The sequence below is a fragment of the Chiloscyllium punctatum genome, chromosome 31 (genome assembly GCF_047496795.1).
Source record: "Chiloscyllium punctatum isolate Juve2018m chromosome 31, sChiPun1.3, whole genome shotgun sequence".
Lineage (NCBI taxonomy): Eukaryota > Metazoa > Chordata > Chondrichthyes > Orectolobiformes > Hemiscylliidae > Chiloscyllium > Chiloscyllium punctatum.
Window position 1 is genome coordinate 73654887 of NC_092769.1, and position 21621 is coordinate 73676507.

General features: G+C 50.5%; 2 protein-coding genes across 5 annotated transcripts in view; both read right to left on the bottom strand.

The window, feature by feature from the left end:
• LOC140457090 (vascular endothelial growth factor A-like) overlaps positions 1-15713 on the bottom strand; it is a 38363-nt gene extending 22650 nt beyond the window's left edge. For 2 of the 3 annotated variants that reach the window (XM_072551067.1, XM_072551066.1), the window contains exon 1: positions 4498-15712. In XM_072551067.1, the coding sequence (XP_072407168.1) occupies positions 4498-4584 (87 nt within the window). In that variant the 5' untranslated portion in view covers positions 4585-15712. Of the gene's footprint in view, positions 1-4497 lie in introns of all 3 variants that reach the window. The other variant, XM_072551068.1, reaches the window with a different exon arrangement.
• A 65-nt stretch (positions 15714-15778) lies between these two features.
• The window catches only part of dnajc4 (DnaJ (Hsp40) homolog, subfamily C, member 4), a 102444-nt gene continuing 96601 nt past the window's right edge, over positions 15779-21621 (bottom strand). For both annotated transcript variants that reach the window (XM_072551063.1, XM_072551065.1), the window contains exon 7: positions 15779-19665. In XM_072551063.1, the coding sequence (XP_072407164.1) occupies positions 19566-19665 (100 nt within the window). In that variant the 3' untranslated portion in view covers positions 15779-19565. The remainder of the gene's footprint in view (positions 19666-21621) is intronic.

The window sequence follows — 21621 nt, forward strand, 5'->3', positions numbered from 1 at the left end:
AAACACTCTCCAGGACAGGGACAGCACGGGGTTAGATACAGAGTAAAGCTCCCTCTACACTGACCCCCATCAAACACTCCCAGGACAGGGACAGCACGGGGTTAGATACAGAGTAAAGCTCCCTCTACACTGTTAGATACAGAGTAAAGCTTCCTCTACACTGACCCCCATCAAACACTCCCAGGACAGGGACAGCACGGGGTTAGATACAGAGTAAAGCTCCCTCTACACTGTTAGATACAGAGTAAAGCTCCCTCTACACTGTTAGATACAGAGTAAAGCTCCCTCTACACTGTTAGATACAGAGTAAAGCTCTCTGTACACTGTTAGATACAGAGTAAAGCTCCCTGTACACTGTTAGATACAGAGTAAAGCTCTCTGTACACTGTTAGATACAGAGTAAAGCTTCCTCTACACTGTTAGATACAGAGTAAAGCTCCCTGTACACTGTTAGATACAGAGTAAAGCTCCCTCTACACTGTTAGATACAGAGTAAAGCTCCCTCTACACTGTTAGATACAGAGTAAAGCTCCCTGTACACTGTTAGATACAGAGTAAAGCTCCTGTACACTGTTAGATACAGAGTAAAGCTCCCTCTATTGTTTTAAACCGAATGGAAAGCTCCATCTTACTTATTGTGCTGAAAATCAGAGAGTGAGAGTGTGTGTTTGCCCCTACCCCAGTGAGAATCAGTGCATGTGAGAGTGTGTGAGGGAGTGAAAGAGAGAGAGAAAGAGAGAGGGAGGGAGGGAGTAGGTTGCATGTATCAGTCAGGCAGTGCCTTCATGGACTGCTTCAGTTGAACAGTGACAGTAGAGTCTGCCAGTGAGGCACACACAGAGATGGGAAGTTAGGGCACTAGGGAATTGGCAGCTGAGGGTGCAGTGAGGAAGACACAGAGACAGAGAGAACAACCCAGCAACATGCCTCACTTTCCCAAGCTCCACCATGCCTTGCTCTGGGTATCTGGTCCCAGGTTCAGGAGAATAGTATACCATATCACCCACTCTGATTCCAAACCACAATAACATCAACTGAACCTGAACACACTGAAACACAGTGCCACTTCACAGAGTCTAACAGATACACAGGAGTGACTTCCAGACTGCAATCTCATTGAGAGGTTTGGCAGGGGTGTTTTACACACAGAATAACAGATATCTGGGGGGACTCACAGACTGGAATCTAATTGATGGGTTTGGGGTGGGTTATAAATGGACTAACAAATACCTGAGAGTGAGTTAAAAACTGGAATCTAATCGAGTGGTTCGGAATGGGGTTATATACAGAATAATGGATATCGGGAGTGAATTAAAGACTCGAATCTAATCGAGCAGTTTGGAATGGGGTTATATACAGAATAACGGACCCGTGGGAGCGAGTTACAGATTGAATCTAATCAAGGGGTTTGGGGTGGTTTATATACAGAATAACAGATACCCGGGAGTGAGTTACAGACTGGAATCTGATCGAGGGGTTCGGGGTGGTTTTTATACAGAATAACAGATACCCCGGGAGTGAGTTACAGACTGGAATCTGATCGAGGGGTTCGGGGTGGTTTATATACAGAATAACAGATACCCGGGAGGGAGTTACAGACTGGAATCTGATCGAGGGGTTCGGGGTGGGGTTTATATACAGAATAACAGATACCTGGGAGTGAGTTACAGACTGGAATCTGATCGAGGGGTTCGGGGTGGTTTTTATACAGAATAACAGATACCCGGGAGTGAGTTACAGACTGGAATCTGATCGAGGGGTTCGGGGTGGTTTATATACAGAATAACAGATACCCCGGGAGGGAGTTACAGACTGGAATCTAATCGAGGGGTTCAGGGTGGTTTATATACAGAATAACAGATACCTGGGAGGGAGTTACAGACTGGAATCTAATCCAGGGGTTCAGGGTGGTTTATACACAGAATAACAGATACCCGGGGGCGAGTTACAGACTGGAATCTAATTGAGGGGTTCAAAGTGGGGTTTATATACAGAATAACAGATAGCCGGGGGCGAGTTACAGACTGGAATCTAATCGAGGGGTTCGGGGTGGTTTATACACAGAATAACAGATACCCGGGAGGGAGTTACAGACTGGAATCTAATCGAGGGGTTCGGGGTGGTTTATATACAGAATAACAGATACCCAGGAGTGAGTTACAGACTGGAATCTAATCGAGGGGTTCGGGGTGGTTTATATACAGAATAATAGATATCCCGGGAGTGAGTTACAGACTGGAATCTAATCAAGGGGTTCGGGGTGATTTATATACAGAATAACAGATATCCCGGGAGTGAGTTACAGACTGGAATCTAATCAAGGGGTTCGGGGTGGGTTACATACAGAATAACAGGTACCCGGGGGTGAGTTACAGACTGGAATCTGATCGAGGGGTTCGGGGTGATTTATATACAGAATAACAGATATCCCGGGAGTGAGTTACAGACTGGAATCTAATCAAGGGGTTCGGGGTGGTTTATATACAGAATAACAGATCCCTTGGAATGAGTTACAGACTGTAACCTAATTGAGGGATTTGGAGTCGGTTACAAATGGACTATCAGCTACCTGGGAGTTACATCGGCTAGTACTGGTGACTGGTGTCGGACAGAATCAGGCTCAGGTTTGGCCCCGGTTCTGATGATGCAGCCTGACCTAGTCTAGGACAGAACCCCAGGGGTACAACTGGAGGGCAGAGTCACCCCCCGTGGGCACCGAACTGTCAGCTGCAGTCCACCCAAACTCTCCCTCTCACATCTATTCACAGGTCCAAGGGTCAGAGATGTCCCCCTCCCAGAGACCTGACGGGCACTGCTGGTGGCGACAGAGGGGCGATGCCACCTTCCACTTGAACCGTCTGACCAGCCGGGCACTTCTCAAAGAGGGGGCAAGGGGCGACCGGTAACCAGACCCCAACCAAACCTCATCGAGCTCTGCTCGTTTCTGGGAGCTTGCTGTGCGCAAACAGGAAAGGAGGCTTCCCTCGGCCCTGTTGGGGGGGGGGGGGTCTGGAGAAGAGGAGAAAGGCGCTAAGCAAATGCACAATTTTCACAGCCTGGCTAGGAGGTGAGGCGGCGGGGTGGGGGGGAGGTTGCTGCTGATATTAATCTCTGGGACAGGCAGGGCACTGACTTGGGAACTCAGTTGGTTAGTGCCCAGGAAAGCCTCTCTCTCTGCTGCTGCTCTACACACAAGCCTGCTTTGAAATGCAGCTCACCCTGCAGCTCTGATCGCTCCGTTTAGCATTAATCAATCAATTTACCCACACCCCACCTTCCTTCCACTCTGTAGTCCCCACGATCGAAAAGGGGAGCCTCGCCTACTCAGCCCGGGACCACAATGGGATTCTTGAGCACTTTTCACTCAGCTAAATCCATTCTATTAGAAATCTGATTGTGAGAAACATGCAGAGACAGAAAGAGGGTTAAAACTCCCTCTCCCCCCCCATTCCTACTCACTACAGTCTCAAAGGACAGGGGACAGAGGGGTTCTGCTGTCAGTCTCCACACACTCCCCACGCCCCATCTTCAATTCATCCACCTCTTTCGAAAGGGAATCACTCCTCCAAGCGTCTCAGAAACAGCTGCCCCCTCAGCTGAAACCAACTCCTCTGAAGATGTCAGCACAGACACCAGAACCGATAGGTCCCAGAGACAGAGAGAGAGAGAGAGAGAGAGAGAGACACACACACAGAGGCAGAGAGCGACAGATACAGAGACACTCAAGATCCCAGAACTAGACTCAGGACTTAACAGTGCAGCATTTACAGGGTCAGATTGTGTTACAGGGATACAGCCTCATTTGCGCACATAAAGTCTGGTGCGTGCACACAGTCACATACACAACCACAAATACCCAGGGTCACACAGAGCAACAGTCACGGTCACAGGCAGACACAATAACAGGTACAGACAGACACACAGGCACAGACACAATGACAGGCACAGACAGACACAGTTATAGACAGTCACAGACAGACACAGGGTCACTCAGTGACAGTTAGAGACACACACAGTGACAGTCAGAGATACAGTTATACAGATGCAATGACACAGTCACAGAGACTCAGGGTCACACATACAGACACTGTCCCAGTCACAGACAGGTCATTCACACTGTACCACTCACTAACACCAATCTGTCTGCTTTGTTTTGGCTCTTGTCTTACTTCAGTACTGGGGAGGGGAAGGGTTCCTCTCTGCAGGCAGGCGAACCCAGTTGGGGCAGCTCAGAGAGTACCAGCTGATATCCTCCTAATGTCAGCAGCATAGGATGAAGGGGGGGAGAGAGAGAGACAGGAGGCTGCATTGAAGTGATCTTGTGAGAGAGGCTAGTCTCTGAGCTGATACAAAGTTGGGAAAACTTCTGCGGCTTTCTGGTGGAAGAGGCAAACAGGCTGGAGAGAATAAAAGGACCCTTCCCATCACCGTCCAAACTTTCTGAAATTCCCACTAAAGCCCCCCTCAGAGCATCCAGTCTCATTTGTCAATCCTTACCTTGGCAGAGGACCAGCGAAGGGACAGTGCGAGTAGCCAGTGCAGGATTGTCAGGGTTGAAGTTACATCCATCTTCACAAAGATCATTCGGATCCCAGGCTGGGGTGGGGGTGGAAACTGGGGAAGAGGCTGGGGGCTTTGCAAAGTGCTCCTTCAGCCGAGGCTCTGGGTTACACAGTCCATGTCCCCTTCTCCCAGTGGCAGTCACAGAGGGAGAAACAGAGAATTGACTGCTCTCTCTCTCTCCTTCTCTTGTTCACTTCCTTGCTTTCCCCAAAAACATGGTCGAGGGAGATTCCGGGAAAAATCCCAAAGGCATTCCCCAGCGGAGGTGCAGGATAACCAGTCAAACGCCCACTGCACTCACACAAGTCTGACAGCTCCTATATTTCCACTGGATACAGTCACTCTCAGTGGCCTGCTCAGAAACAGCCTCTCCCTCATTCTCGCCCACCTCCCTTTCTCTCTCTCTCTGTGCACTGTCACCGCCTTCACTCAACTTAACTCCTTCCTACCCGCTGCTGTTTGGCATTACATCCACAGACTCGGGACTCAATCTGCCTCCCTTAGCCCAATAGCCAGGGATTGAACTGCATTCAGGCACAGTATTGTGCAGAACCTGTCTGCTTTCACTGGAGAAAGAGAGAGAGAGACAGAGAAAACTTCCTTCCTTTCTGAAATTGTAGGTCATTGGTACACAGCAAGTCAGCTTTTGATTCAGGGATAATTATTGGTCCCTGGACTTTGCTGAGATCTCCCATCCAATCTTGCTCTGCAATTTGCAGAGAGGGTGTACTCAGTTCTGAGGAAGGGGGTCACCAGACGCGAAACATTAACCCTGCTTTCTCTCCATAGATGCTGCCAGACCTGCGGAGCTTTTCCAGCCATTTCTGTTTTTGTGTCTGAGAGGGTACACTGGCCTGGTTTGGTCGGTCATTCACAAAAAACGTGGAACCGTACAGCAGGGAAACAGACCCTTCGTCCATGCTGGTCAGATATCCTACATTAATCTAGTTCCATTTGCCAGCATTTGGTCCATATGCCTCTACACCCTTCCTATTCATTTACCCATCTAGATGCCTTCTGAATTGTACCAGCCTCCACCACTTCCTCTGGCAGCTCATTCCATACACATACCACCCTCTGTGTGAAAAAGTTGCCCCTTAGGTCCCTTTTAAATCTTTCCCCTCTCACCCTAAACCTATGCCCTCTAGAGTCATAGAGTCCTACAGCACGGACACAGACCCTTCCACCCAAACTGGTCCATGCTGACCAAAACGTCCATCCACGCTAACCCCCATTTCCCTGCTATAGCCCCTTATCCTTCTAACCCTTTCCTGTCCATGTATTTGTCCAAATGCCTTTTAATTGTTGTTAATGTACCCGCCTCAACCACTTCTGTTGGCAGCTCATTCAATATGCGTTCCCCCCTCTGTGTAAAAAAAGTTGGCCCTCAGGTTCCCTTTTATTCTTTCCCCTCTCACCTTAAACTGATGCCCTTCAGTCCTCAATTCCCCAACCCTGGGAAAAAGACTGAGTGTATTCACCCTGTCCGTGCCTCTCATGATCTTATACACTTCTATAAGATTCCCCCTCAGTCTCCCACGCTCTAAAGAAAAATGTTCTAGCTTGTCCAACCTCTCCCTATAACTCAGACCCTTGAATCCTGGCAACATCCTTGTAAATTTCTTCTACACTCTTTCCAGTTTAATAACATCCTGCTATAGTTTTGGACTCCCACACCCTGGAGAACAAAACTTGCCCATTCACCCCACCCAAGCCCCTCATGATTTTACAAACCTCTATGAGATCACCCCTCAGCCTCCGACGCTCCAGGGAAAACAGCCCCAGCCTATTCAGCCTCTCCCAGTGGCTCAAATCCTCCAACCCTGGCAACATCCTTGTAAATCTTTCCTGAACCCTTTCAAGTTTCACAACATCTGTCCTATAGCAGGGACACCAGAACTGAATGCAGTGGCTTCACCGATGTTCTGTACAGCCGCAATGTGACCCCCCAACTCCTATATTCAACGCACTGACCAATGAAGGCACTGCCCTGTCTACTTGTGACTCCGCATCTTCAAGGCAACTCCACAGATTAGCTGGAGAGTGCAATCACAATTCCAGGCTTCAGGAAGAGAGTACAAGAGTGAGGAGCTGGTGCTGAACCAGTATGGGACGCTGGTTAGACCTCAGCTGGAGTATCGTGTACATTGGAAAGAAGGATTCCGGGATTGAGAAACTTCAGAGATCGGGGGATAGATTGAAGAACCTGGGATGGTTCTCTTCAGACAGAAGGAACCTGAGGAGTTTCAAGTGAAGTTTTCAAAAAACTGAGCGAGGCTGGGGCAGAGTAGACAGGGAACAACTGTTCCCACTTGGAAACAAAATGGGAACAAGAGGGCACAGATCTAAAGTGGTTTGTAAAAGAAACAAACATGAGTTGAGTGGGGTAAAAGAGAACCCTCATCACACAGTGAGTGGTCCCAGTGAGGATTGCTCTGTCGTAAAGTGTGGTAGAGCCAGGTCCAATCATTCCAGGTGGTTAGTTCAATCGGAACAAGAGGCCGAATTAGGGAGGAAGGGCAGGACTATGGCTCTCAATCAAGATGCTCATTTGCAGAGCCATGATGGGATTCCCTGGCACTCTAACAGTTCTGGGACTGAAAGCATGACATCTTGGATACTGCTACTCCCCCTCGACCCCAGCTTTGGGAGTGTCAATCTGACATTTTGAGCTCATGTCTCCAAGGTGGTGCCTACAAACTGGACACTCGTCTCTGGGAGTTGGCCAAACGGGGATACAATCTCTTTTCCACCCCGGTAACCAGGCCCATGATTTGTAAACTTCATTCACAGTATATGGTGAGGCCAGCATATATTGTCCATCCCTTCTTGTCCCCTGAGAAGGTCATGGTGAGCTACCTTCCAGAACCGCCGCAGCCTCTGCGCTGTAGGGACACCCACCCAGTGCCGTTAATGAAGGAGTTCCAGGATTTTTACCCAGTGACAATGAAGGAATGATAAAATATTTCCCAAAGAAGGATAGACCTTGCAGGGGGGTCTATGTTGTCTCTTATCTCAAGAGGGTTGGAATATAAAAGCAGAGATGTACTACTAAGACTTTATAAAGCTCTGGTTAGGCCCCATTTGGAGTACTGTGTCCAGTTTTGGTCCCCACACCTCAGGAAGGACATACTGGCACTGGAACGTGTCCAGCGGAGATTCACACGGATGATGCCTGGAATGACAGGTCTAGCATATGAGGAACGGCTGAGGATCCTGGGATTGTATTCGTTGGAGTTTAGAAGATTAAGGGGAGACTTAATAGAGACGTACAAGATAATACATGGCTTGGAAAGGGTGGATGCTAGGAAATTGTTTCCGTTAGGTGAGGAGACAAGGACCCGTGGACACAGCCTTAGAATTAGAGGGGGTCATTTCAGAACAGAAATGCGGAGACATTTCTTCAGCCAGAGAGTGGTGGGCCTGTGGAATTCATTGCCACGGAGTGCAGTGGAAGCCGGGACGCTAAATGTCTTCAAGGCCGAGATTGATAGGTTCTTGTTGTCTAGAGGAATTAAGGGCTACGGGGAGAATGCTGGTAAGTGGAGCTGAAATGCGCATCAGCCATGATTGAATGGCGGAGTGGACTCAATGGGCCGAATGGCCTTACTTCCACTCCTATGTCTTATGGTCTTATGGGGGTGGTGTTCCCATGCATCTGCTGCTCTTGTCTTTTCCATGACGGGGTTGTGAGTGTGAAGGAGCCTTGGGAGAATTTCTGCAGCGCATCTTGTAGATGGTCCACACACTGCTCCCACTCATCGTCGATGGTGGAGGGAGGGGAGTGTTTGCGGATGTGGTGCCAAGTCAGGCAGGCCCTGCTTCCTCCTGCTCCTTGAGTGTTGTAGGAAGGGCTGGGACTCAGGGAATATTCCATCGCACTCCTGGGTGGAGGGCAGGCTTTGGGGAGACAGGAGGCGAAGTGTTTACTGACGGATTCCCAGCCCGCAATATTCATGTGGTTGGGCAGGTACAGTTTGTGTATCCGAAGTGTCTGTGACTGTCTCTCTCAAACAGAGTGAACGTCTTACAAAACAGGGTGAATCTTCGGAAGCGAGAAATGACTGATATGCCATTACCCCTCTGAAGGGTCTGAGCACTTGGGGAAGTTCAGTCCGTACAGGCTGTGGCTTCACTCTTATGCCTTCTGCTCCTGCCTGTCGAGTACTTTCAAACATGGGGGTGCATCAAAGCTAAATCCGGTCTCATTCTGAGCCCTGTATAGGGGAAGAGGCCAGGAGACCAATGGAAGAGGAGTGAAGGGGGGGGAGCAGGGGGAGTTTCAACATAATTTAAATGGTGAAAGACTGCAGAAAGCCAAAGCACAGAGCGATTCGGGAGTCTTTATGCATGAGTCACAAAAACGCTAGCATCCACATTCAGCAGGTAATAGGGAACTTGTGATGAAGCGAGTGTGAAAGAGGAGGGAAATTTAAGCTCATAAGGTAGAGTGAGTAACACACACACAATCACAGCAGGTTTGACCACCAAAAAATCTTGCAGCCAATTGTGTGTCATACTGTAGGGAAGGCAGCAGCTAATTTGAGGAAGGCAACCTCTCACAAACAGAAAGGTCATAATGTCCTAGACCCTTGAATCTTTCAACGATATTGCTGTGAGTGTTGGCTCTCCGACAGTGTGGCGTTCCCTCAGTACTGACCCTTTCACACAGTGATGCTCCCTTCAGCACTGACCCTGATAGTGTCTGCTCCCTCAGCGCTGACCCTCCGACAGTACGGCGCTCCCTCTGCGCTGACACTCCGACAGTGCCTGCTCCCTCAGCGCTGACCTTCCGACATTGCCTGCTCCCTCTGCGCTGACCCTCTGACAGTGCAACACTCCCTCAGCACTGACCCTCTGATGGTGTAGCATTCCCTCAGCATTGACCCTCCAACAGTGCAGTGCTCCCTCAGCATTGACCCTCTGACAGTGTGGTGCTCCCTCAGCACTGACCCTCTGACAGTACAGCACTCCCTCAGCACTGACCCTCCGACAGTGCAGGACTCCCTCAGTACTGACCCTCCAACAGTGCGCACTCCCTCAGCACTGACCCTCCGACAGTGCAGCGCTACCTCAGCACTGACCCTCCGACAGTGCAGGACTCCCTCAGCACTGACCCTCCGACAGTGCGGCACTCCCTCAGCACTGACCCTCCGACAGTGCGGCGCTCCCTCAGCACTGACCCTCCGATAGTGCGGCGCTCCCTCAGCACTGACCCTCTGACAGTGCCCACTCCCTCAGCACGGACCCTCTGACAGTGCAGCACTCCCTCAACACTGACCCTCCGACAGTGCAGGACTGCCTCAGCACTGACCCTCCGACAGTGCGGCGCTCCCTCAGCACTGACCCTCTGACAGTGCCCACTCCCTCAGCACTGACCCTCTGACAGTGTCCACTCCCTCAGCACTGACCTGACAGTGCAGCACTCCCTCAGCACTGACCCTCCGACAGTGCCCACTCCCTCAGCACTGACCCTCCGACAGTGCCCTCTCCCTCAGCACTGACCCTCCGACAGTACCCACTCCCTCAGCACTGACCCTCCGACAGTGCCCACTCCCTCAGCACTGACCCTCCGACAGTGCCCACTCCCTCAGCACTGACCCTCCGACAGTGCCCACTCCCTCTGCACTGACTTTCTGACAGTGCCCACTCCCTCAGCACTGACCCTCCGACAGTGCGGCGCTCCCTCAGCACTGACCCTCCGACAGTGCCCACTCCCTCAGCACTGACCCTCCGACAGTGCCCACTCCCTCAGCACTGACCCTCCGACAGTGCCCACTCCCTCAGCACTGACCCTCCGACAGTGCCCACTCCCTCAGCACTACCCCTCCGACAGTGCCCACTCCCTCAGCACTGACCCTCCGACAGTGCCCACTCCCTCAGCACTGACCCTCCGACAGTGCCCACTCCCTCAGCACTGACCCTCCGACAGTGCCCACTCCCTCAGCACTGACCCTCCGACAGTGCCCACTCCCTCAGCACTAACCCTCCGACAGTGCCCACTCCCTCAGCACTGACCCTCCGACAGTGCCCACTCCCTCAGCGCTGACCCTCCGACAGTGCCCACTCCCTCAACACTGACCCTCTGACAGTGTGGCACTCCCTCAGCACTGACCCTCTGACAGTGCCCACTCCCTCAGCACTGACCCTCCGACAGTGCCCACCCCCTCAGCACTGACCCTCCGACAGTGCCCACTCCCTCAGCACTGACCCTCCGACAGTGCCCACTCCCTCAGCACTGACCCTCCGACAGTGCCCACTCCCTCAGCACTGACCCTCTGACAGTGCGGCACTCCCTCAGCACTGACCCTCTAACGGTGCCCACTCCCTCAGTACTGACCCTCCGACAGTGCCCACTCCCTCAGCACTCACCCTCCGACAGTGCCCACTCCCTCAGCACTACCCCTCCGACAGTGAGGCACTTCCATAGTAATCATGTTTAAACAGTTTGCATAATTGGTATTGGTATCATTGTCAAGTCTCTGGAGTGTGGCTTGAAATCACAACCTTCTGACTCAAGTCGAGACCAAGCGAGTTGGTGTAGGGAGAAACAGCCAGGATGTTCACTGGTGTAGGAGCCAGACTTTTGGTTCCTTGATATAGTGTTCAGATTGGTGTAGAGACTAACAAAATATCAGAATGATCATCTCAGAACCATAGGGTACAGTGCCAGAATGCGATGGACTGCTTTAGTATTTCTGTGTGAATTGTTAACCACCCTGGGATTTTGGTGTTGCAAAGGACAATGCACACTTTCACCCAAACGTCGCTCTCACCCACTCCAGAGTCTGGAGCACTGACGTCCAGACCAGTGCTACCATGCTGGAAGTAACATCAGATGAGACATTAAACAGAGGCCCTTCCCCACTCTCTCAAGATGCCAACTTTAAGGAAACCAGTGTAATCCCCTTGCAGTTCAGGCCAACATTCATCGCTCAAACAACAGGACTAAAATAAAAGCAAAATAATACAAAAGCTGGAAATCTGAAACTAAGCAGAAAACACTGGAAATACACAGCATTCAGGACGGTGAGAGAGAGAAAGCAGAATTAAAATTTCAGGTCAATGACTTCTGATCAGAACGTACGAAAGGAATACATTAACTGACTGTTTATCACATCCTTGTTTGTGGGAACTGACTGGTACAGATCATTTCCTGTAACGACGATATTGGCCACACCTTCAAAATACTTCAATGACCATGGCTTTGAGGTGTGAAAGGCACTACAGAAATGCAACTGCTTCTTCCTTTGAAGCCGTTGGTGAGCTTTGAAAGGAAGTGTCGAAAGAGAGGTCCTCTGCAGTTGCAGCCGACAGATCCTATAATCATTCACTGACTGCACCGGTTTTAGCAAAGCCTTCGACAAGGTTAGAAATGTTAGATCACGTGGAATCCAGGGACAGCTTGAGAATTGGTTACAAAATTGGCTTGACGCTAGGCGCATGAAGGTGATGGTAGAGGGTTGCTTTTCATACTGGAGCCCTGTGACCAGCACCATGCCGCAGGGTCCACTGGTTTTCCTCATTTCCACAAACGGTTTGGATGACAAGATAGGAGGCGTGGTTAGTAAGTTTGCAGATGACACCAAGATTGGTGGTATGATGGACCGTGAAGAAGGTCATCTCAGAGTACAACAGGATCTTGACCAACTGGGCCAGTGGGCTGAAGAATGGCAGACAGAATAAAATGCAGATAAATGCAAGGTGTGGCAGTTTGGTGCAACAAACTAGGGAGGACTTACACAGTTAATTACAGTGTTGTTGAACAGAGAGACCTAAGGGTTCAGGTATATAGCTCAATGAAAGTGGTGTCACGGGTAGACGGAGTGGTGAAGACTGCATTTGGTACGCTCACCTTCATTGGTAAGGGCACTGAGTACAGGAGTTGGGCTATTGTGTTGGGACTGTACATTAGTAAGACCACATTTGGAGCACTGCGTACAATTTTGGTCACCCTCCTCTAGGAAGGATGTTATTAAAAGGTGCAAAGAAGATATACAAGGATGTTGCTGTGACTTGAAGGCTTGAGTTATAAGGAGAGGCTGGGATGTTTTTCAATAGAGTTTAGAAGGCTGAAGGGTGACCTTATAGAGGTTTATAAAATCATGAAGGACATGGATAGAGTGAATAGCCAAGGACTTTTCCCCAGAGTAGGTGAGTTCAAAGTTAGAGAGCATAGGTTTAAGGTTGGAGGGAAAGATTTAAAAGGGACCTGAGGGGCAACATTTTACAGAGGAGGATGCATATATGGAAAGAGCTACCAAAGGAAGTGGTGGAGGCAGGTACAATTACAACAGTCAAAAGGCATTTGGATAGGTACATTAGTAAGAAAGAATTATAAGGATATGGGTAAACACATGCAAATGGGACTAGTTTAGTTTAGGACACCCAGTCAGCATGGATAAGTTGGGTCAAAGGGCCTGTTTCCTATTGTATGACTCTATAAACAGCTTCTGGAAATAAGAGTTTATGTTTAAAGGGAATCCAAAGCTTCTTTTAAATTGGCAGGTCAAATATTCCCTGGACATACAACCTGGGGTTAAATACAGAGCAAAGGTGACAGATCATCGAGTATTCCCAGGATGGGGACAACATGAGGTTAGGTACAGAGAAAAGCATCTCTGCACTTTTAAAATGAAAGTCAAACTTGATCTACACTGATCCCACTAAACACTCCCAGGACAGGGACAACACAGGGCAGATAGAGTAAAGCTCCCTCTACACTGATCCCAAAAAACACTCCCAGGACAGGGACAGCACAGGGCGGATACAGAGTAAAGCTCCTCTACACTGATCCCAATAAACACTCCCAGGATAGGGACAGCACAGGGCGGATACAGAGTAAAGCTCCTCTACACTGATCCCAATGAACACTCCCAGGATAGGGACAGCACAGAGCGGATACAGAGTAAAGCTCCCTCTACACTGATCCCAATAAACACTCCCAGGACAGGGACAGCACAGAGCGGATACAGAGTAAAGCTCCCTCTACACTGATCCCAATAAACACTCCCAGGATAGGGACAGCACAGGGCGGATACAGAGTAAAGCTCACTTGACACTGCAACTGTGAGAAGCTGATTAACATGGAAGTCTTCAGCAAGTGGCATATCCTGTGACGTACTCCATAAGGATAAGTCAGCGTGAGGACAGGTCACCATGAGGTCAGGTCACCGTGAGGGCAGGTCACTGTGAGGACAGGTCACCATGAGGTCAGACCACTGTGAGGTCAGGTCACTGAGGACAGGTCACCCTGAGGTCAGGTCACGGTGAGGTCAGGCCACTGTGATGACAGGTTACCGTGAGGTCAGGTCACTGTGAGGACAGGTCACCGTGAGGTCGTCACCATGATGACAGGTCACCGTGAGGTCAGGTCACTGTAATGACAGGTCACCCTGAGGACAGGTCACCGTGAGGTCAGGTCACTGTGAGGACAGGTCACCGTGATGACAGCTCACCATGAGGACAGGCCACCGTGAGGTCAGGTCACTGTAATGACAGGTCACCCTGAGGACAGGCCACTGTGAGGTCAGGTCACTGTGATGACAGGTTACCGTGAGGTCAGGTCACTGTGAGGACAGGTCACCGTGAGGTCGTCACCATGATGACAGGTCACCGTGAGGTCAGGTCACTGTAATGACAGGTCACCCTGAGGACAGGTCACCGTGAGGTCAGGTCACTGTGAGGACAGGTCACCGTGATGACAGCTCACCATGAGGACAGGCCACCGTGAGGTCAGGTCACTGTGAGGACAGGTCACCGTGAGATCAGGTCACTGTAATGACAGGTCACCCTGAGGACAGATCACCGTGATGACAGCTCACCATGAGGACAGGCCACCGTGAGGTCAGGTCACTGTAATGACAGGTCACCCTGAGGACAGGCCACCGTGAGGTCAGGTCACTGTGATGACAGGTTACCGTGAGGTCAGGTCACTGTGAGGACAGGTCACCGTGAGGTCGTCACCATGATGACAGGTCACCGTGAGGTCAGGTCACTGTAATGACAGGTCACCCTGAGGACAGGTCACCGTGAGGTCAGGTCACTGTGAGGACAGGTCACCGTGATGACAGCTCACCATGAGGACAGGCCACCGTGAGGTCAGGTCACTGTGAGGACAGGTCACCGTGAGATCAGGTCACTGTAATGACAGGTCACCCTGAGGACAGATCACCGTGATGACAGGTCACCGTGATGACAGCTCACCATGAGGACAGGCCACCGTGAGGTCAGGTCACTGTGAGGACAGGTCACCGTGAGATCAGGTCACTGTAATGACAGGTCACCCTGAGGACAGATCACCGTGATGACAGGTCACCGTGATGACAGCTCACCATGAGGACAGGCCACCGTGAGGTCAGGTCACTGTGAAGACAGGTCACCGTGAGGACAGGCCACAGTGATGACAGGTCACCGTGAGGTCACCGTGTGGTCAGGTCGCCGTGATGACAGGCACCGTGAGGACCAGTCACCCTTAGGACAGATCAGCGTGATGACAAGTCACCGTGAGGTCAGGTCACTGTGAGGACAGGCCAACAGTGATGACAGGTCACCGTGAGAACAGGTCACTGTGTGGTCAGGTCGCCGTGAGGACAGATCAGCGTGATGACAGGTCACTGTGAGGACAGGCCACCGTGATAACAGGTCACTGTGAGGACAGGTCACCCTGAGAACATCAATGAGGCACTCAGACTCTGAAGGTGGTGCAATGTTTTATGCTTAAGGTTTTGTGATACCCCTTCAGGCTGCTGTGTTATTTGAGCACCTAGTGTTGGGTGTAACCCTTTCCTTTTAGGGTGAGGAAGCTGTGATCAGATGTAGATTCCTTGGAAGTATTCAACAGGCCCAGTCATCTGTAGCAGTGGTCCTGGGTTGGAGCTCTGACATCCTCACATTTTAACAGTCACTCAGCTAGCCAGTTTCCCCGCATTCCACCCTATCCTATCATTTAACACATGGAGAGAGAGAGAGAGTATGGTACAGAAGTGGTCTCCTTTGTATTATATGATTCCACAACAGTCAGCTTGACATTTGGACACTCTTGGAATCTGCCCTGAAGAACCAGTTTCTGGATTAGTGGTGCTGGAAGAGCACAGCAGTTCAGGCAGCATCCAAGTAGCTTCGAAATCGACGTTTCTGGCAAAAGCCCTTCATCAGCTTTATTCCTGATGAAGGGCTTTTGCCCGAAACGTCGATTTCGAAGCTCCTTGGATGCTGCCTGAACTGCTGTGCTCTTCCAGCACCCCTAATGCAGAATCTGGTTTCCAGCATCTGCAGTCATGGGTTTTTCCTGAAGAACCAGTGCCTGGTGAATGATTTCTGCTCCATGCCAATCACTGACTGAAGATTGGCAAGATGGCAACATATGCTTATTTATCTCCTTGTAGCTCAGGGATCTGATTCCAACTGGTTACAATACTCTAGGAGAAAGTCAGGACTGCAGATGCTGGAGATTACAGTCAAGAATGTGGTGCTGAAAAAGCGCACAGGTCAGGCAGCAACCAAGGGGCAGGAGAATCGATGTTTTGGCCGTAAGTCCTTCATCAGGAACGAGGCATGTGGGTCAGGGGGCTGAGATATAAATGGGAGGGCATGGGGCTGCGGAATAACTGGGAATGTAACAGGTAGATGGAGGTGGGGGTGAAAGTGATAGGTCAGAGAGGAGAGTGGAGCAGATAAATGGGAAGGTAACAGTATCTGGCCTCAGTGCCTCGAAGGGAAGGAGAGGGGGAGAATTGGACAGAAATTCTGCTCCTGATCACTGTCCAGTGATCCCCAGGATTAGAGAGAGAGGTGGAATCAGACAGGGCCCCTGCTCCTGATCACTGTCCAGTGATCCATAGGGTTAGAGAGGGGGGTTATCAGACAGGGTTTCTGCTCCTGACCACTGCTCAGTGATCCCCAGGGTTAGAGAGAGAGGTGGAATCAGACAGGGTCCCTGCTCCTGATCACTGTCCAGTGATCCATAGGGTTAGAGAGAGAGAGGGGGTATCAGACAGGGTCCCTGCTCCTGATCACTGTCCAGTGATCCATAGGGTTGGGTGGGGGGGGGGGTATCAGACAGGGTTTCTGCTCCTGACCACTGCCCAGTGATCCCTAGGGTTAGAGAGAGGGGGAATCAGACAGGTTCCCTGCTCCTGATCACTGCCCAGTGATCCATAGGGTTAGAGAGAGAAGGGTAATCAGACAGGGGCTCTGCTCCTGATCACTGCCCAGTGATCCCCAAGATCTGAGAGAAGGGGGTAATCGGACAGGGTCCCTGCTCCTCAGGGTGAGAGAGAGAGATGGGGAATCTGTTGCTTTGCTGTTGTCACATGGTAGGAGACCAACCTTGATGATCATAAACACTGCCAACACATGTTGCCTAGCATCACATGGGGACTCAATTGAGGGCAGATACCTGCTGTAGAAGCTACTCAGAGACAGCAACCTCTTTGTTGGGAGACAGGTAGCAATTTAATCTGCCTGGAGAGGAAAAGGTCACTGCAGCGTGGCTGTACTGCACGTAATCTTTAAGCAGGTTATAAACAGCCCTGTTATCAGCGCCAACGCTGAATTCACTCACTGCCTGGAACTGGCACTGGGTTAGAGATTAACTCTTGCACAGAGGGCATGTGCGGGTAGACTGCCTCCTTTTCCTCCCTGTTCCCAGGGCAGCTCAGAGACTGCCATGCCAGTCCTTTCGGACGCGAGGCAGGGAATTGGGGCTTGGAGTGCCACTCGGGAATGCCTCGGCCATTTATCCCTCATCTAGCATCATGTTAACAGAAACAATCTGAGTCAGTCTCGCGTTACTGCTTGTGGGAATTTGCATAAGTACAAATTATCAATTCCTACATCACGCTCAGGAGTGAGGCTGTGGATGGTTCAGAGTCAGCTTCTAGGAGGTCATCAGTGCTTTGCCCATCCTTTAACTGGGGAAATGGACAGTATTTCCTGCTGCCCCACTCTAATGTACCAAACGCAACCTGATATCGTTTGCTAGAATGGTTCCTGGGCTTCAGGGATTAATTATGAGGGAAGATTATACAAATTAGGCCTGTTTTCTCTTGAATTTATGATGTTAAGGAGTGATCTGATCAAAGTCTTTGAGATATTAACAGGAAAAGACAGAGTACATGAAAATAAACTGTTTCCATCGGTTGGGATTTACAACTAGGGGCATAGTCGGAGAACTTGGGCCAGATCTTTCAGGAGAGATAACAGGAAGCACTTCCACACACAAAGGTGATAGAAGTTTGGTACTCTTCCAACAAATGGCAGTGGATGCTGGATCAGTTGTTAATTTTAAATCTGAGAGCTACAATTGTTTTATTAAGCAAAGACATTAAAGCATGTGGGCCAAGGCAGGTATATTTTTAACTCATTTGCAGGAATCGTGGGCGTCACTGGCTGGACCTAGTCCCTAGTTGTCCCTTGAGCAGATGGGTGGTGGCGGGGGGTGAGCTGCCTTCTTGAACTGTAGCCCACAGGCTGTGGGGTGACCCACAGTGTCCTTGGGGAGGGAATAACAGGATTTTGACCCAGCGACAGTGAAGGAACTGCGATATATTTCCAAGTCTGGATGGTGAGGGGCTTGGAGAGGATCTTGAAGGTGGTGGCATTCCCATATATCTGCTGCATTTGTCCTTCTTGATGGAAGTGATAACTCCCAGGATGTTGATAGTGGGGAATTCAGTGATGGTAAAACCATTGAATGTCAAGGAGTGATGGTCAGTTGTGTGGTGCAAATGTTACTTGCCACTTGTCGGCCCAAGCCTGGATATTGTCCATATCTTGTTTCATTGGAATATGAACTACTTCAGCATCTGGAGTTGTGAATAGCGCGGAACACTGTGCAATCATTGGAGAACATCCCCACCTCTGACCTTATGATGGAGGGAAGGTCATTGATGAAGTAGCTGAAGATGGTTGGGCCTTGGACACTATCCTGAGAAACTCCTGCAGAGATGTTCTGGAGCTGAGATGACTGACCTCCAGCAGCCATAGTCGTACAGTTGGGCCACAAATCAGCCATGAGTGCATTGAATGGTGCAACAGACTTGAGGGGCTGAATGGCCTCCACCTGTTCCTGTGACATCCAGATGCACAGAAAGGGAAGCGGAAGACAGAAAGGAGCCCACTAAATTCCAGTGGGAATAAATCCTAGTTTTCAGACTTTCTCTACAGCAGAGATGATATAGACTGATGTCCATCAGACACTGGATATTCAATCTGCCAGCCTCACACCCATTCCCCTTTGTATTGGGCAGTGGAGCATTGCTGAAGGAGCGAGGAGAGGATTGCATCCTGATGAAATTTATTTCGGTGGGTAAAACACAGTCGTGGAGACTCGATGTCTGAGCAGGACAGGTGAGTTTTCTGTGGAAGCCTGTGTCAGTAAAATAAGAAACGTTGGCACTGGTACCTCATGCCACTTGGTTCGCTGGTATGCGGAGGTCCAGGGTGGGTGGGGCAGGGGAGGGTTGGCGCTGAAACATAGGGTCTTGGGGGAGGTGAAGGGGGGAAGGTGAGGGGTGACCACCTATCGGCTTGGCCTGAAATCGATGAGCGGTCCCCTCCAAGGCGCGGGACCAGTCTTCCTTGGATTGCAGCTTGAATCCTCATTCCTCCACTCGGTGCAGATCAAAAGCTGATCTCACTGGGGAATGGGAACACGAGGTATGTGATTCCGGTGCCCCACGCGCACTCTAAACTGGGTCTTGGGTGGAGGGTGTCCTGGACCACAAGAAAACAATACACGTTACAAAGCCATGAGGAGGCCGGACTGGTCCGACTGGAGTCTGCAATAAGAGGCTTCCCCTCCTTTCATCGTTACCCCCCCCCAACTCCCGCTGCTCCCCCACCCCTCCCTATACCGCCAGGATTGAATGCACACAAAACAACAGGCTGTGCTCTCTCGTCTTTTCAGGAGTCAGCCCTATGGGGGAGGGGGGTGGGTGGGCAGTGCCAACGCCTACTTCTCAAGTCGCGAGGATGGGCAGGGTGGGGGTTTTGATCTCTCACTCATCGCCGCCCCCCCGTGTCTTCAGCCTGTATTTCTCCATGAAGGCAGCGTGTTTCTGCCGCAGGATCTCCTGCTGCTTCTTGAAGCCGTTCAGCCTGTGAAGAGAGAGAGGTGGTGAACGGGGCAGGTGTCTGTATGTGTGTCTGTGTACGTGTGTGTATGTGCTTGTGTGTGAGTTTGTGTCTGTGTGGTGTGAGAGTGTCTGTGTGTGTGGTGTGAGTGTATGTGTGAGAGTGTGTATCTGTGTGTGTGTGTATAAGTCTGTGTGTGTATATGTCTGTGTGAGTGTGTCTGTGTGTGTGACTGTGTCTGTGCATGTGTGTATTTGTGTGTGTGAGAGTGTGTGTGTGTGTGGGGGTGTGTCTGTGTGTGAGTGTGTGGGAGGGGTGTGTCTGTGTGTATTTGTGTGTGTGTATTTGTGTATCTGTGTGTGTGAGAGTGTGTGTGTGTGTCGGGGTGTGTCTGTGTGTGTGTATTTGTGTGTCTGTGTGTGTGTGTGAGAGTTTGGGGTGCTGGTGTTGGGAGGGTCCATGAATTAAGCCCAGGCTGGCAGATGGGAGGTGCCAACTTATGGCTGTGACTCCCTGTCACACAAGTGAGCCGTCGCCCTGGGGACTCAATCCGCAATCCATGACCAAAGCTTGTCCACACCAATAGGGCAGGACTGAACCTCAAGTTCAGCCAGGATCATGTTGAACAGCATGGCCAGGACTGACGGGCCGAATAGTCTACTGTTCCTATCTCTTGTGTACTGTGGAAGTTCCAAAGCAATGCTGGAGGGGATCACATGTCTGGACATTATTCGGTCTGGAGGCCTATCAGAGAGGGGGCTCACTTTGTGGGAAGTGGGGGTGGGGGTGGAATAAGATTATTGGATTTTTGAAATCGGACGGAAAGAGAATTAGTGAGCAGCGCCCCACTGTTATCCCCTCGGTCTGTCTTTGCAAACCTCAGCGAAAAAGGCTGAAAACCCATGAGAAGTCATCTTCAGCACTTGGGGGGGGGGGGGGGGGGGGAGAGTACTTTGCCAGCTACTCCAACACCAGAAGCAAAGGGAATTCGGGCACATGCAACGGTTTCAGGAAGACAGCCGAGTCTCTGCATCTGCTGCGCGTGTGTATGCACTGAATAGATACATCTGGGGCTTATGCATTTTCTCCTGACTGTATCTGTTACTTGGCTAAAGTACTTTAAGGTTAACACGCCACAGAACTTTGTTTCTCCTGAGATGTGCGTTTTAGTTCCTTGTTTAGAAGGACAGATATATATTTGCATAATTCACATTTGTGTCAATGGTTCTTGCGTCTTTGTGTAAGCTTGGTGTTGTTAATAAACATTTCTTCTGTTTGTTGGTGAGCATTGATTCCTGGCTGACTGGCTCCCAACACGTAAACCCAGACAAGAGTCTGAGTCAGAGATCATCGGTCCTGGGGAAAGGTGAGGAGGAATGGAACTAGACAGGAATGCACTGGCCCACGTTTTTGGAACAGTCGCAAGAGAATCAAAAAGCTGGAATACGCCAGGGGTAAACAATTTAGTGAAACAAACCGTAATGGGCAACATCATCTTCCCCCATTGCACAGATCTCCCATCCCACCCTGATTTGGAAATATGTCACCATTCCTTCAGTGTCGCTGGGTCAAAATCCTGGAGCTTGTTCCCTAACAGCATTGCCTGGGTGACCCTGTACCACGTGGGCTGCAGCACCACCTTCCCAAAGGGAATTAGGGATGGGCAATAAATGCTGGGCATAGCCTGTGGTGCCTACATCCCCCACCACATTCTGAGGAAAGGTAACTGCAGGAACTGGAGGCTTGTGCAGAGGTACTAAAGGGAAAGGACAGTCATGGCTGCACACCAGCAGCCAGTGAGACAGCACAATGAGACAGAGCAGCTCCCTAGCTCACTGACGGACTGAGGGCCAGCTTCAGGTGGGGTCTGACATAGTAGGATATTCTTTTACAAGTTATGGGGGAGGGGGGTAGGTGGGGATCAGAGCTGGGATAAGACATGGCAGCAGCAATACATCCCACAGATAGGGAGGGGCTGTA